The sequence below is a fragment of the Lucilia sericata genome, unplaced genomic scaffold (assembly GCF_015586225.1).
Source record: "Lucilia sericata isolate MDLA Ls3-8-SP2 unplaced genomic scaffold, ASM1558622v1 Contig000398F_arrow, whole genome shotgun sequence".
In the NCBI taxonomy this organism is placed as follows: Eukaryota; Metazoa; Arthropoda; class Insecta; order Diptera; family Calliphoridae; genus Lucilia; species Lucilia sericata.
Genome location: NW_023994416.1, coordinates 243,779 through 258,975, shown reverse-complemented (window position 1 = coordinate 258,975; position 15,197 = coordinate 243,779). Strand labels below are relative to the sequence as shown.

Sequence of the window (15,197 nt, the reverse complement as noted above, 5' to 3'; positions counted from 1 at the left end):
ACACTAATAATTGATTTCTGCTAAATGGGGAATCACTCATTTTTTATTTTAAGGTTTTTCCAAGAATATAAATCTGTTATTTTTGAGTTGCCATATGTGTTTGTTATCTATCCATTTGTCCAGTGTTCTAAAGTGTAGAAATTAAAAACTCAATACTGACAGAAACCTACGTCGACTGACTGAAAACCAAGACGCTGATTAATTTCAAATATTAACGCCGTCGATTTAGCGATATCCGCCTATCTGTTCGTATGTTTGTTGAAAACTATTTTCTGAATGGTCCAATGTTATATCTGTGGTTCAGTTAAATATCTTTGAGAACCAAATTTTGAATATAAAGTTTTTTGTATGAAATCAGCACAATCGAGACATAAATAATCAAGATATGTGCAAAATTTCGAAAAAAACACGATTTTTAGAGAATTTTGTATATGTTTTGAATGTTATGTTCGATGTGTATAGGTTTACATAGGATATTTGAAACATCTTTGAATTTAACGAGTTTTAAAGGGTTAGATCCTATCCATTAATACTCAACTTGAAATTTACAAAATGTTTTCAAACTTTATTTACATATTTATTTCTTTTTACATTATTTTACATTATAATATAACCATCATGATTTTATATAAAAACTAATAAATGCACTTTGACAAATTTGAAGAGTTGAAAAATTAGTCGCTATAAATGTTCCTTTAGAAAGTTGTAAATCATTCATACTTCTATTTATTCGTGTTTCCATTGGGCTTTACGTTTTTCCACAAAACTACGAAGGCCCTCCTGACAATCATTTAAGCCAAGATTTTCCAACATTTTCTGTAAGGGATGCAAATCTTTAAATCACCAAACCATTTACTAAATTTAAAAATGTTTAAAATATTACTTCAGATCCCAATTTATAAGCCTCTTCAATGGACAAATTCAATTGTTTGTAGTAAAACTCTTTGCCTAAAGCAATAACAGTACGACTTTTATGCTTAATAGCATCGGTGACTTTTTGCATTTCAGTTTCCAATTCCGCCACGGGTACCACACGACTTACAAGACCTAAAACATCAAAATTTAATAAATATTTTTAAACCCCTTTAAATAGTTTCAAAAATATACCAGCCGTAAAGGCTTCTTGTGCCGTTATGGGTAAACCGGTCATTAGCATATAAGCTGATTGGGGTCTGGCCATAACGCGCGATATAGCAATGCCCGGAGTAGAACAAAATACCCCAAAATTGGCGCTGAAAGAAAAAAGGTGTAAAATATTATCTTGAACCATTAGATTTGATTTTTAAATACCCTGGCGTAGAGAAATTACTCTTTTCTGAAGCAATAATAATATCACATGAAGCCACTAATTGACAACCGGCTGCTGCCGCCAAACCATTAACTTTGGCTATAACTGGTACTGGTGCTTTGTATATATTTAAAATTATATCAGTTAACTTTTGAAATACCTCTTTCTGGCAATTCTGTTCACTGCCAGGTATAAGTTCTTTTAGATTGTGGCCGGCCGACCATACCGGTCCTTTGGCACTTAAGACAATACAACGTAATTCCTTATTTTGCCAGTCACTGGTTAGAGCCTCCAATATGGAATTCATCATACCCATGGAAAGGGAATTACGTGTTTTGGGTTCATTTAAACATATCTCACGTATGCCATTGGATTGTGTAACTTCGGTGTAGGTTTGTGCAGCTGCTCTGGTGCTGGAAACATGCAGGGCAGCTTTGCAAATTTGGGTCACAGCTTGTGGCTAATTTTGGGTAAAAAGATTATATTATTAAAGTTTAACTGTCTATTTTGTACACTATATTTTACCTTATTTAAATTAGTTATAACCTTCAACATTATTGATGGAAATTTTTTTAATTTTATACTATTATTGTCTTATCAACAAGTGAAATTTATTGAAAACAAAAACATCTGATTGTTTGTGCAAAAAATTGAAACAACTCTGTATTACTCACAATTTCAAAAACTTTACAACACTGATTTTAAACAGTTATGCAAAGAAATCCAAGAACTTTACAGCACAGTGTAAACCGTTACTAGTTGTATACAAATAACTACACGTTCTTCTGAAAAATATTAACACAGTTTCAATTAAAAATTTAATAAAAATGTAATTTAAATTTTATTAAAAATCAAAACTATAATTTTTTAATAAAACCGTATTTTCATAAAAATACTAAATAATTTATTTAGGTAAAATTGAAAATATAAATGCATTATAACCATAACCAGTTAAATAAGTCACATAAAAAAATAAATATGTATAAATCTTTAATAGCCGTGTAAAGACTTTTGATTTGCTTCAAAATTATATATAAATATATAAGTTTTACTATTCTTATTACTTTAAGGCTTCATTTTAAAGGCAGCTAGTTATAGAGTGTCATTTACAAATGAGACCATACTGGTTTACGTTTTTCCATAAAACCGCGAACACCTTCTTTTGAATCTTCTAGCTGAAGATTTTCAGTCATTTTCTGGAATGAAAACAGATAGAATAATAATAGTTGGACTTTCTAAATCATTTAAACTTACCTTTGTACCCTGTTTATAGGCCTCTTCCAAAGGCAATTCCAATTGTTGGTAGAAAAACTCTTTACCTAAAGCCAATACCGAACGACTTTTATTTTTTATAGCATTCACGATTTTATTCATTTCATTATTGAGCTCTTCGTCGGGTACCACACGACTAGCTAAACCGATTTTATAGGCATCTTCGGCAGTAATGGGGTGGCCAGTCATTAACATATCTAAGCATTTGGAGTGTGGCATTATGCGTGACATGGCAACGGCAGGGGTAGAGGCAAAGACACCAAAGTTGGCACTAAATATGTATATTAAAATGATAATTGTTATATAATATTTTTTCAATAAATCTATCTCTAAACGGTTCTAATTTACTCTTACCTGGGCGTTATGAAAGAACTTTTCGCCGAACACACCACAATATCACAGGAGGCTACCAGCTGTACGCCACCAGCCGCTACTATACCATTAACTTTAGCTATGACCGGCACCGGAGCTTTGCGTATATTGTAAATGATATTTGTTAGTTTTTCAAAAACGGCAGTATGCTGTTGGACACCACACTCGGGAGCCAATTCCTTTAAATCATGACCAGCCGACCAAACCGGTCCCGTAGAAGATAAAACTATACAACGTAAATTGGTATCATGCCAAGTTTTTGTTAATCCTGCCAATAACTCATCCATCATGGTGAGCGATAAGGCATTACGTGTTTTTGCATCGTTAAGTATAATTTCACGTACGCCATTGCTTTCGGTAATTTGACAGTATTTATTACTGGCACTGGAGGTGGACATGGCGGCACACATATTAGTCAAAGGAAGTTTGTTTGCAGTAGTGAAGGCCTAAAAAAATTAGAGATTTTAGATAACAACAAAAAAAATCTACTTGCTTAAAAACTTACTGTATTTAATAGAAATCTAAAGTGACGAAGCATTTTTTTGCGTTGAGTGTTTTGTTTTTTAATTTATGTATATGTTATCACTTTAAATTTTGAGCAATTAATAACAACAGGTGAATATATAAAATGTAAATAAAACTAAATTTGCAAACAGCTGAACATTTCCAAAAGTGTTTTTGTTTGATAACAAGTTGTATTTAAACTAGGTAGTTGTTAATGGCTATACGCTATTTTTATTATATATATGTTTTTTATATATAGAGTTTGACAGTCTTGTGACCAAAATATTAAGCAGCTGTTTAAATTTCTTTATATTAAATTTATTTACCTTGTTTCAATTGTTAATATCGAAAACAACCCTGTTATTTTTTGCAGCAACTGCAGCCAACTTCCGGTTTGTTTACCATCAGCTGTTTAAATAACTTTATCTAGTAGGAATAACAGCTCTGTTTTTGTCTATATTAGCAATTGCAGCCAACTTCAGGTTTGTTTACATTTCTTTTTAGTTACAAAAACAATTTGTAATAGAACAGCTGTATAATTAAATTTTTATGTTGTAATATTGGCAACAAAAACGATTGGCTAAACTCTTTGTTATGTTTTTAAGTAAATTTTGAATAAATTCCAACAATATTTTGCAAAAAATCGTAAGTTTTTCACAATATTTATAAAGCTTCAGTTTTACCCCTTTCCCGCCTTTTTCAGCGTTATAATTCCTGACATAGAAAAAAGTAGGTACATAATTGATAATTTTCTTTATCAGTTATTTTTTTCATTTGTATTTAATTGATAACAAAGTAAATTAAGTTTTTATAATTATTTTATTGCATTCCAACTCATAACTCATTGGCTGTTGTTGTTTAATCGCCTTTTTTACTCAATTTGCTTCAATTCTCATTTCAGTTGTTTTCGTTTCGTCAAAGTGTTAAGTAATTTGTTAATTTTCATTTTTATTAATAAAAAAATACCCAAAATAAAATTTCAAATCCACCTTGCATTGACTACAATTAAAAATACCAAAGAACACCACTACAACAACAATTCCCGTTTTCATAATCATGAAACCTTTTCAAACTGGTGCTTACGATTGTAGCAAACTATTGACCGAAAATATCAATCGTTTGTTTGCGAATCGTGAACCCTGGCAAGTGGCCAGCATAACAGCTTCTGCTGTTCTTACCTCCATTTGGTTATGGAGTTTTATCAATCAAGATGAAAGTAAGTATAATGTCAAAATTAAACATTGTATAGTATCTCTAAAGAAGTTATGTAAACTTGGAAGGGGTAAAGGTTGATTTTATAGGAGGTGATTACTATAAAATGTAATAAATTTTATAAAATTATTATTTATTGTTTAAGGAAAACTTTCTGTAAAATTAAAAAATTATTGAAAATTGTCCATGAACTCAAAATGAACTAGAACTAAGCATGAACTAAGCTTGAATGGAAATAAGAGTGAACTAGAACTGAACTAGAACTGAATTAGAACTGAACTAGAACTAGAACTGAACTAGAACTGAACTAGAACTGAACTAGAACTGAACTAGAACTGAACTAGAACTGAAGTAGAACTGAAGTAGAACTGAACTAGAACTGAACTAGAACTGAAATAGAACTGAACTAGAACTGAACTAGAACTGAACTAGAACTGAACTAGAACTGAACTAGAACTGAACTAGAACTGAACGAACTGAACTAGAACTGAACTAGAACTGAACTAGAACTGAACTAGAACTGAACTAGAACTGAACTAGAACTGAACTAGAACTAGAACTGAACTAGAACTGAACTAGAACTGAACTAGAACTGAACTAGAACTGAACTGAACTAGAACTGAACTAGAACTGAACTAGAACTGAACTAGAACTGAACTAGAACTGAATTAGAACTGAACTAGAACTGAACTAGAACTGAACTAGAACTGAACTAGAACTGAACTAGAACTGAACTAGAACTGAACTAGAACTGAACTAGAACTGAACTAGAACTGAACTAGAACTGAACTAGAACTGAACTAGAACTGAACTAGAACTGAACTAGAACTGAACTAGAACTGAACTAGAACTGAACTAGAACTGAACTAGAACTGAACTAGAACTGAACTAGAACTGAACTAGAACTGAACTAGAACTGAACTAGAACTGAACTAGAACTGAACTAGAACTGAACTAGAACTGAACTTGAACTGAACTAGAACTGAACTAGAACTGAACTAGAACTGAACTAGAACTGAACTAGAACTGAACTAGAACTGAACTAGAACTGAACTAGAACTGAACTAAAACTGAACTAGAACTGAACTAGAACTGAACTAGAACTGAACTAGAACTGAACTAGAACTGAACTAGAACAACTGAACTAGAACTAGAACTGAACTAGAACTGAACTAGAACTGAACTAGAACTGAACTAGAACTGAACTAGAACTGAACTAGAACTACTAGAACTGAACTAGAACTGAACTAGAACTGAACTAGAACTGAACTAGAACTGAACTAGAACTGAACTAGAACTGAACTAGAACTGAACTAGAACTGAACTAGAACTGAACTAGAACTGAACTAGAACTGAACTAGAACTGAACTAGAACTGAACTAGAACTGAACTAGAACTGAACTAGAACTGAACTAGAACTGAACTAGAACTGAACTAGAACTGAACTAGAACTGAACTAGAACTGAACTAGAACTGAACTAAACTGAACTAGAACTGAACTAGAACTGAACTAGAACTGAACTAGAACTGAACTAGAACTGAACTAGAACTGAACTAGAACTGAACTGAACTAGAACTGAACTAGAACTGAACTAGAACTGAACTAGAACTGAACTAGAACTGAACTAGAACTGAACTAGAACTGAACTAGAACTGAACTAGAACTGAACTAGAACTGAACTAGAACTGAACTAGAACTGAACTAGAACTGAACTAGAACTGAACTAGAACTGAACTAGAACTGAACTAGAACTGAACTAGAACTGAACTAGAACTGAACTAGAACTGAACTAGAACTGAACTAGAACTGAACTAGAACTGAACTAGAACTGAACTAGAACTGAACTAGAACTGAACTAGAACTGACTAGAACTGAACTAGAACTGAACTAGAACCTGAACTAGAACTGAACTAGAACTGAACTAGAACTGACCTAGAACTGAACCTAGAACTGAACTAGAACTGAACTAGAACTGAACTAGAACTGAACTAGAACTGAACTAGAACTGAACTAGAACTGAACTAGAACTGAACTAGAACTGAACTAGAACTGAACTAGAACTGAAACTAGAACTGAACTAGAACTGAACTAGAACTGAACTAGAACTGAACTAGAACTGAACTAGAACTGAACTAGAACTGAACTAGAACTGAACTAGAACTGAACTAGAACTGAACTAGAACTGAACTAGAACTGAACTAGAACTGAATTAGAACTGAACTAGAACTGAACTAGAACTGAACTAGAACAGAACTAAAACTGAACTAGAACGTGAACTAGAACTTGAACTAGAACTGAACTAGAACTGAACTAGAACTGAACTAGAACTGAACTAGAACTGAACTAGAACTGAACTAGAACTGAATTAGAACTGAACTAGAACTGAACTAGAACTGAACTAGAACAGAACTAAAACTGAACTAGAACTGAACTAGAACTGAACTAGAACTGAACTAGATCTAATTTGATTTGTAACTGTGGAATTTATAGAAATTCTGTTTAAAGCAGAAACACTTTCTTATAGCTTTACTGCTTTCTTTAATGTTCCTACTTTTGTAAGAAAACTTCTGCAAAAAGTTTTAAAATTCTGCTGTTATCAATTCTTTTCTATGGGGGGTTTTCAATTTTTATTAAAGACAACAACTATGAAACAATAGTGTCTGTGTGTGTTTTAGTTTCCTTTATCTCTATCATGAATTTCATAAATTTTAAAATATATGTCGTTAATTTACCGGAATGTACTAAAGTAAATATTTAAAGTACCGCTAATATAAATAAATAATATAAAAACTTAAATAGATTAGGATTAACAAACTGATATTAGAAATCAATAAGCAGCAACAGGTAGAAAAAATGTTTCAGGGGGTTATTAAAAAATTTTAAATTAAAACGAAAAATAATTAGATGAACAAACAAGTTTTTTTTTTTGTTAATAAATTTAACTTTGTTGTATTTTTATAATAATAACAATGATTCATAAAACATTCAAAAATGCATATTAAATATTTTAAAAAATATATATCATGTTTTTTCCCCTGTTTTTAAGTTGTTACAAAACAGGGTATTTTCAAAATCTTTTCGATTCGATTTTATATAAGAATCTAAATAATTGATGATATTATTTATGTATTTGAAAAAAGATGATTGATTATTGGGCAAATACAACAAAAATAAAATAAATAAAAAAAAATTCCAATATTTAAAGTGAACTTTATAAAACCTCCATCTGTTCCTATTTCCTTCCACGAAATTGTTATTTTTTTAACAAATTTAAAATCTTGAAATAAATTTGTTCACTCATTTTATTGCACTTTAATCAAATGAATGTGATAAACCCTATGTTAACACGTTCGCATATTTCTTTTAAGTAATTGCTTATTAGTTCATATTTAGTGATTAGAATCGTTTATTGTTTTAAAATAATTATTGAACTATAGATACTTTAAGAGTCATGATTATAAACAACAACAAATAGAAAATACAAAACAAAAACGTCCATTTTTTACATCAGTTCTAGTTCCTTTCGAACTTAGTTCTAAAATTATTCCAAAAATTTATCCAAATATCTGTTAATTAGTAAAAATATTCAAAATCGGTGTCATCCAAGTTCGAAGATTTATGTTTCCAATTATTCTATTCTTATTGTCTACTTCCAGGCATTTGGGTACGTGGTAAAAGACAATTTTTCCGTTATCTAAAGAGAGTACCAGCCGTGCGCAGAAAAATCGAATCAGAATTAGCTAAAGCTACAACTGATTTCGAGAATGACATATCAAAAAGTTGTGAAAAACTTACCTATTCCCTGCGCCTACCCGAAGAGGGTCTTAGTAAAGAGGAAATTCTTAAATTGGTGGATGAACATTTGAAATTGGGTCATTACGATTGGCGTGATGGTCGTGTATCGGGTGCTGTTTATGGTTTCCAAGAGGACTTAGTGGATCTAGTGACACAAGTTTATGGCAAAGCTTCCTATACGAATCCTTTACATCCAGATATCTTTCCGGGTGTATGTAAAATGGAAGCAGAGGTAGTGCGTATGGCCTGTACACTATTTCATGGTGATGCTAAGACATGTGGTACTGTAAGTCGGGAAGAAGCTTTAAGTGTAAGACCGTTTTATTTATTATTAATTTTTGATTGTGTAGATGACTACTGGTGGCACTGAATCTATTGTGATGGCTTGTAAAGCTTATCGTGATTATGCCCGTGAACATAAAGGTATTACCCAACCAAATATGGTGGTGCCTCGTACCATACATGCTGCCTTCGATAAGGCTGGCCAATATTTCAATATTCATGTGCGTTATGTTGATGTAGATCCCGAAACTTATGAAGTTGATATGAAAGCCTTTAAAAAGGCCATTAATTCCAATACCATAATGGTTAGTATTATTAAACAATACAAAATTATTTATTTTCTATTAAAATTTTTAAAATTTCTCCTTATTTTTAAAGTTAGCTGGCTCAGCGCCTAATTTCCCTTATGGTACCATGGATGATATAGAAGCTATTGCTGCTTTAGGTGTTAAATATGACATTCCAGTACATGTAGATGCTTGTCTGGGCAGTTTTGTGGTGGCTTTAGCTAGAGCAGCTGGCTATAGTACAAAAACATTTGATTTTGAACTGCCCGGTGTAACCAGTATTTCGGCTGATACTCATAAGGTTTGTATAAGAAATTTTAGTTAAAGTTTGTAGTGTTTTAATGTAAATCTTACTTTAGTACGGCTTTGCCCCCAAAGGCTCATCGGTTATTTTATACTCTGAGGGTAAATATCTTAATCATCAATTTACCGTTACCACCGATTGGCCTGGTGGTGTTTATGGCTCTCCCACTATTAATGGTTCTCGTGCTGGTGGTATTATTGCCGCCTGCTGGGCCACTATGATGAGTTTTGGTTATAGTGGTTATTTAGAGGCTACTAAACGTATTTTAGATACTGCCCGTTATGTGGAGCAAGGGTAAGTTGTCTAGTTAATCTTTTTATAATAAAAAAATTATAAATTGTTTTTGTTTTTTAATTTTAGCATACGTAAAATTGATGGCATTTTTGTTTTTGGTAAACCTGCCACTTCTGTGGTGGCTATGGGTTCAAATGTTTTCGATATTTTCCGTTTATCGGATGCTTTATGTAAATTGGGCTGGAATTTGAATACTTTGCAGTTTCCTTCGGGGTAAGTCGAAAACACTTTTTCACAAATTCATTATCTACCATTACATTGTTTTAAGTTTTAAAGTCATTTAACACATACATATGAACAAAATCAGAAATTGGTAACATTTTTTTGGAAAAAGTAGAATAATTTTAGTTTATTTTTTTTTAATAAATTTGATAATGAAAAAGTTTGTAGGTATCTAATTGGTTTCTGGAATATAAAAAACTAATAACTCAGTAAATAAAAGTATATTTTAAGAAGAATTCATTATTTTAGGAAAGTAAACCAATCTTAGTGAAGAAAAATAATTCTTATTAATAAGTGGTGGTTTTAAGGCCCCAACAGAAAGAGAACTATAACCGATTATTATAAATATTTAACTTTGAGATATATCAAAGACTCTAGAAAGTGCTAAGAATATAAATTCGATGGAATATCGAGCAAAATAAACAATTTCCCAGAAAATACAAGATTTCTTCTTTAAAACTACAACGATTGAATGCAACATGAAACATAACTTAAGAGTGACGAAAGAACTAGAACAGAACTAAAACAGAATTAGAACTGAACTAGAACAGAACAAGAAGAGAACTAGAACAGAACAAGAAGAGAACTAGAACAGAACTAGAACAGAACAGAACTAGAACAGAACTAGAACAGAACTAGAACAGAACTAGAACAGAACTAGAACAGAACTAAAACAGAACTAGAACAGAACTAGAACAGAACTAAAACAGAATTAGAACAGAACTAGAACAGAACTAGAACAGAACTAGAACAGAACTAGAACAGAACTAGAACAGAACTAGAACAGAACAGAACTAGAACAGAACAGAACAGAACAGAACAGAACAGAACAGAACTAGAACAGAACAGAACAGAACAGAACTAGAACAGAACAGAACAGAACTAGAACAGAACTAGAACAGAACTAGAACAGAACTAGAACAGAACTAGAACAGAACTAGAACAGAACTAGAACAGAACTAGAACAGAACTAGAAGAGAACTAGAACAGAACTAGAACAGAACTAGAACAGAACTAGAAGAGAACTAGAACAGAACTAGAACAGAACTAGAACAAAACTAGAACAGAACTAGAACAGAACTAGAACAGAACTAGAACAGAACTAGAACAGAACTAGAACAGAACTAGAACAGAACTAGAACAGAACTAGAAAAGAACTAGAACAGAACTAGAACAGAACTAGATCTAGAACAGAACTAGAACAGAACTAGAACAGAACTAGAATAGAACTAGAACAGAACTAGAACAGAACTACAACAGAACTAGAACAGAACTAGAACAGAACTAGAACAGAACTAGAACAGAACTAGAACAGAACTAGAACAGAACTAGAACAGAACTAGAACAGAACTAGAACAGAACTAGAACAGAACTAGAACAGAACTAGAACAGAACTAGAACAGAACTAGAACAGAACTAGAACAGAACTAGAACAGAACTAGAAACTAGAACAGAACTAGAACAGAACTAGAACAGAACTAGAACAGAACTAGAACAGAACTAGAACAGAACTAGAACAGAACTAGAACAGAACTAGAACAGAACTAGAACAGAACTAGAACAGAACTAGAACAGAACTAGAACAGAACTAGAACAGAACTAGAACAGAACTAGAACAGAACTAGAACAGAACTAGAACAGAACTAGAACAGAACTAGAACAGAACTAGAACAGAACTAGAACAGAACTAGAACAGAACTAGAACAGAACTAGAACAGAACTAGAACAGAACTAGAACAGAACTAGAACAGAACTAGAACAGAACTAGAACAGAACTAGAACAGAACTAGAACAGAACTAGAACAGAACTAGAACAGACTAGAACAGAACTAGAACAGAACTAGAACAGAACTAGAACAGAACTAGAACAGAACTAGAACAGAAACTAGAACAGAACTAGAACAGAACTAGAACAGAACTAGAACAGAACTAGAACAGAACTAGAATAGAACTAGAACAGAACTAGAACAGAACTAGAACAGAACTAGAACTGAATTAGAACTGTACTAGAACTGTACTAGAACTGTACTAGAACTGAACTAGAACAGAACTAGAACAGAACTAGAACTAGAACTAGAACAGAACTAGAACAGAACTAGAACAGAACTAGAACAGAACTAGAACAGAACTAGAACAGAACTAGAACAGAACTAGAACAGAACTAGAACAGAACTAGAACAGAACTAGAACTAGAACAGAACTAGAACAGAACTAGAACAGAACTAGAACAAAACTAGAACAGAACTAGAACTGAATGAACTGTACTAGAACTGTACTAGAACTGTACTAGAACTGAACTAGAACAGAACTAGAACAGAACTAGAACTAGAACTAGAACAGAACTAGAACAGAACTAGAACAGAACTAGAACAGAACTAGAAGAGAACTAGAACAGAACTAGAACAGAACTAGAACAGAACTAGAACAGAACTAGAAGAGAACTAGAACAGAACTAGAACAGAACTAGAACAGAACTAGAACAGAACTAGAACAGAACTAGAATAGAACTAGAACAGAACTAGAACAGAACTACAACAGAACTAGAACAGAACTAGAACAGAACTAGAACAGAACTAGAACAGAACTAGAACAGAACTAGAACAGAACTAGAACAGAACTAGAACAGAACTAGAACAGAACTAGAACAGAACTAGAACAGAACTAGAACAGAACTAGAACAGAACTAGAACAGAACTAGAACAGAACTAGAACAGAACTAGAACAGAACTAGAACAGAACTAGAACAGAACTAGAACAGAACTAGAACAGAACTAGAACAGAACTAGAACAGAACTAGAACAGAACTAGAACAGAACTAGAACAGAACTAGAACAGAACTAGAACAGAACTAGAACAGAACTAGAACAGAACTAGAACAGAACTAGAACAGAACTAGAACAGAACTAGAACAGAACTAGAACAGAACTAGAACAGAACTAGAACAGAACTAGAACAGAACTAGAACAGAACTAGAACAGAACTAGAATAGAACTAGAACAGAACTAGAACAGAACTAGAACAGAACTAGAACTGAACTTAGAACAGAACTAGAACAGAACTAGAACAGAACTAGAACAGAACTAGAACAGAACTAGAACAGAACTAGAACAGAACTAGAACTAGAACTAGAACAGAACTAGAACAGAACTAGAACAGAACTAGAACAGAACTAGAACAGAACTAGAACAGAACTAGACAGAACTAGAATAGAACTAGAACAGAACTAGAACAGAACTAGAACAGAACTAGAACTGAATTAGAACTGTACTAGAACTGTACTAGAACTGTACTAGAACTGAACTAGAACAGAACTAGAACAGAACTAGAACTAGAACTAGAACAGAACTAGAACAGAACTAGAACAGAACTAGAACAGAACTAGAACAGAACTAGAACAGAACTAGAACAGAACTAGAACAGAACTAGAACAGAACTAGAACAGAACTAGAACAGAACTAGAACTAGAACAGAACTAGAACAGAACTAGAACAGAACTAGAACAAAACTAGAACAGAACTAGAACTCATCTAGAACTCATCTAGAACTCAACTAGAACAGAACTAGAACTGCACAACTGAACTGGAATAGTACAAGTTCTTCTGAAGTAAAAAGGTATATCGCATATGTAGAGTTCAAAGTCTGTAAAATCGATCCAAGTTACATTCAGTGGGTGTCTTAGAGATCTACATTCTAGTGAAAATTTCAAAAAAGTTTTTCGGTACTGCAAATTCTATATTGATAAAGTTGTTAGGTGTTCCGAAGTATTTAAGAAATCGGTGGTGTCTCATTAGAAAAAATCAAAGTCCAAAAATTTGTGTGAAACTACTTTCCATAAGTGATTGAAATCGTGTAATAAAAAAGAAAGCATTAATGTGAAATCAAGAAAGATCAAGACTAAAACGATATACAATTAGTCAATTAAGAAAGATGACAAGGAGAAATATTGAAGTTTAAGAGGAATCATCATTTAACACATTTCAAGTTCATTACAGTCCCTGAGTTATTTTCAAGAATCCCATGATAAACCTAAACGACAATCTTACAATTCCAGCATACACATCTGTATCACCGACATGCATACAAAACCCGGCGTTGCTGATAAATTTATAGACGATGTAAGATCGGCTGTAGCAGAGATAATGAAAGATCCTGGTGTACCAGTATCTGGCAAAATGGCTTTATATGGTATGGCCCAAAGTATACCCGATCGTACGGTAGTGGGTGAAGTAACACGCTGTTACCTTAATTGCATGTATTACACACGACCTGAAACTAAAACAATCAGCAATTAAAGAAACTTTATAATTTTTATAAAATAATTTTGTTTTCAACTTATTTGTATTAGAAAAAATATATAACATTTATTGTACTTGTTTTTATAATAGCACTTCATTAAAAAAAGGACTTTTTTTGTTAAACATTATTAGTGTATTTTTATTTAGTTTTCTTTCACAATTGTTATCTCTTAATTATGACTTATAAATTATTAATAAAAAGAAATTAATTTATGTGAATGTGTGGTAAATAAAAAACCAAAACTGGTATTTAAATATTTTACCATTTTAAGCAATACGCGCATTTTTTAGCTGTGTGCTGTCTTGGCTGATCGTTTCAGCTTTAATTAATTCAATTTTGAATTGAATGAATGAATGAACTAAATTTGTTTTAGAATTGGAAATAAACTCCCACATTATTTGTGGAGTTTTGTTTGTAGTTTTTTTTTTTTTTTTTTTGTTAAGGCGGTGATGCATCTTTGGCCGTCTCGTTAGCTGTTGTGGCGGTAACAAGTCTGTTAAAATCATTACGTTTTATTTTGGTATTTGACGTATAACACATAGAAGAAATAGTTTATAACAAACATATTGATATCGTGTGTGTGTCGTGGTTACCATTGGTGTTGCCAAATTAGTAAAGATAGCTTCATACAATGGAGTCAGTTCAATTATTAGTTTGGTTTGGAATTTTCGAAAATTTTTCAAAATAAGAATAATATTCAATTCTGAATCTTTCAGAACCTTTGAGTCTTTGGATAGTATACGTCAATATCTGAATAACTCGTTCACATTGTCAATCGATTCACAGTACTGGGACCATGAAATCCTTTTTGCTCATTTGAGATCCGATTTATACTTGTTAAAGCACATTTTGTAGTTGTTCCAAACTATTGCTTGACTTCTAGGCTTGGCTCTATTGACAAATTTCCCAATAGTCGAACTTTGAATTCAAAGTTCCTTAGTCCATTACATAGGTTGTTCACGTCTGCCCAGAAAAGTAAAGGTTCAACCCAGTGCTAAAGGCTTCACAATTTGTGTTTCTAGGATCCCTAAAAGGTTCACTTCTAGTCAAGACAAAGTTCAGCGAGAA

The 15,197-nt window shown here is 32.5% G+C and overlaps 3 protein-coding genes across 4 annotated transcripts; 1 reads left to right on the top strand and 2 right to left on the bottom strand.

Moving 5' to 3' along the window:
- Nucleotides 1–544: 544 nt before the first annotated feature.
- On the bottom strand, nucleotides 545–1,939 carry LOC119604490 (enoyl-CoA hydratase domain-containing protein 3, mitochondrial-like). The gene is made up of 5 exons (XM_037957140.1): nucleotides 1,814–1,939; nucleotides 1,291–1,748; nucleotides 1,108–1,232; nucleotides 884–1,047; nucleotides 545–816 (listed from the first exon to the last, which is right to left on the bottom strand). Exons 1-5 carry the CDS (start codon nucleotides 1,841–1,843, stop codon nucleotides 727–729), a joined length of 867 nt encoding a protein of 288 aa, XP_037813068.1. The 5' UTR covers nucleotides 1,844–1,939; the 3' UTR covers nucleotides 545–726.
- Nucleotides 1,940–2,169: 230 nt separating this feature from the next.
- LOC119604489 (enoyl-CoA hydratase domain-containing protein 3, mitochondrial-like) lies at nucleotides 2,170–3,628 on the bottom strand. The gene is made up of 4 exons (XM_037957139.1): nucleotides 3,438–3,628; nucleotides 2,915–3,378; nucleotides 2,543–2,831; nucleotides 2,170–2,484 (listed from the first exon to the last, which is right to left on the bottom strand). Exons 1-4 carry the CDS (start codon nucleotides 3,468–3,470, stop codon nucleotides 2,395–2,397), a joined length of 876 nt encoding a protein of 291 aa, XP_037813067.1. The 5' UTR covers nucleotides 3,471–3,628; the 3' UTR covers nucleotides 2,170–2,394.
- Nucleotides 3,629–3,930: 302 nt separating this feature from the next.
- On the top strand, nucleotides 3,931–14,256 carry LOC119604481 (sphingosine-1-phosphate lyase). Of its 2 annotated transcripts, XM_037957127.1 has the most exons (9): nucleotides 3,931–4,081; nucleotides 4,140–4,165; nucleotides 4,338–4,652; nucleotides 8,306–8,730; nucleotides 8,795–9,031; nucleotides 9,105–9,314; nucleotides 9,373–9,611; nucleotides 9,678–9,824; nucleotides 13,885–14,256. In XM_037957127.1, exons 3-9 carry the CDS (start codon nucleotides 4,493–4,495, stop codon nucleotides 14,123–14,125), a joined length of 1,659 nt encoding a protein of 552 aa, XP_037813055.1. In that variant the 5' UTR covers nucleotides 3,931–4,081; nucleotides 4,140–4,165; nucleotides 4,338–4,492; the 3' UTR covers nucleotides 14,126–14,256. The 2 variants fall into 2 exon arrangements, with proteins under 2 accessions (XP_037813055.1, XP_037813056.1); XM_037957128.1 differs by lacking the exon at nucleotides 4,140–4,165 and having other exon boundaries at nucleotides 3,972–4,081.
- Nucleotides 14,257–15,197: the final 941 nt, after the last annotated feature.

What these genes read in the sequence shown, in the direction of transcription:
- LOC119604490 (XM_037957140.1), bottom strand. Translation starts at nt 1,843, where the DNA reads ATGTTGAAGGTTATAACTAATTTAAATAAG. An exon ending in AGTAATTTCTCTACGCCAGG is followed by an intron (nt 1,233 to 1,290) that starts GTATTTAAAAAT and finishes TTTTTCTTTCAG; the next exon opens with CGCCAATTTTGGGGTATTTT. An exon ending in ACAAGAAGCCTTTACGGCTG is followed by an intron (nt 1,048 to 1,107) that starts GTATATTTTTGA and finishes TTGATGTTTTAG; the next exon opens with GTCTTGTAAGTCGTGTGGTA.
- LOC119604489 (XM_037957139.1), bottom strand. Translation starts at nt 3,470, where the DNA reads ATGCTTCGTCACTTTAGATTTCTATTAAATACA. An exon ending in AGTTCTTTCATAACGCCCAG is followed by an intron (nt 2,832 to 2,914) that starts GTAAGAGTAAAT and finishes ATACATATTTAG; the next exon opens with TGCCAACTTTGGTGTCTTTG. An exon ending in CCTATAAACAGGGTACAAAG is followed by an intron (nt 2,485 to 2,542) that starts GTAAGTTTAAAT and finishes TTTTCATTCCAG; the next exon opens with AAAATGACTGAAAATCTTCA.
- LOC119604481 (XM_037957127.1), top strand. Translation starts at nt 4,493, where the DNA reads ATGAAACCTTTTCAAACTGGTGCTTACGATTGTAGCAAACTATTGACC. An exon ending in TTTCGGCTGATACTCATAAG is followed by an intron (nt 9,315 to 9,372) that starts GTTTGTATAAGA and finishes ATCTTACTTTAG; the next exon opens with TACGGCTTTGCCCCCAAAGG. An exon ending in GCCCGTTATGTGGAGCAAGG is followed by an intron (nt 9,612 to 9,677) that starts GTAAGTTGTCTA and finishes TTTTAATTTTAG; the next exon opens with CATACGTAAAATTGATGGCA.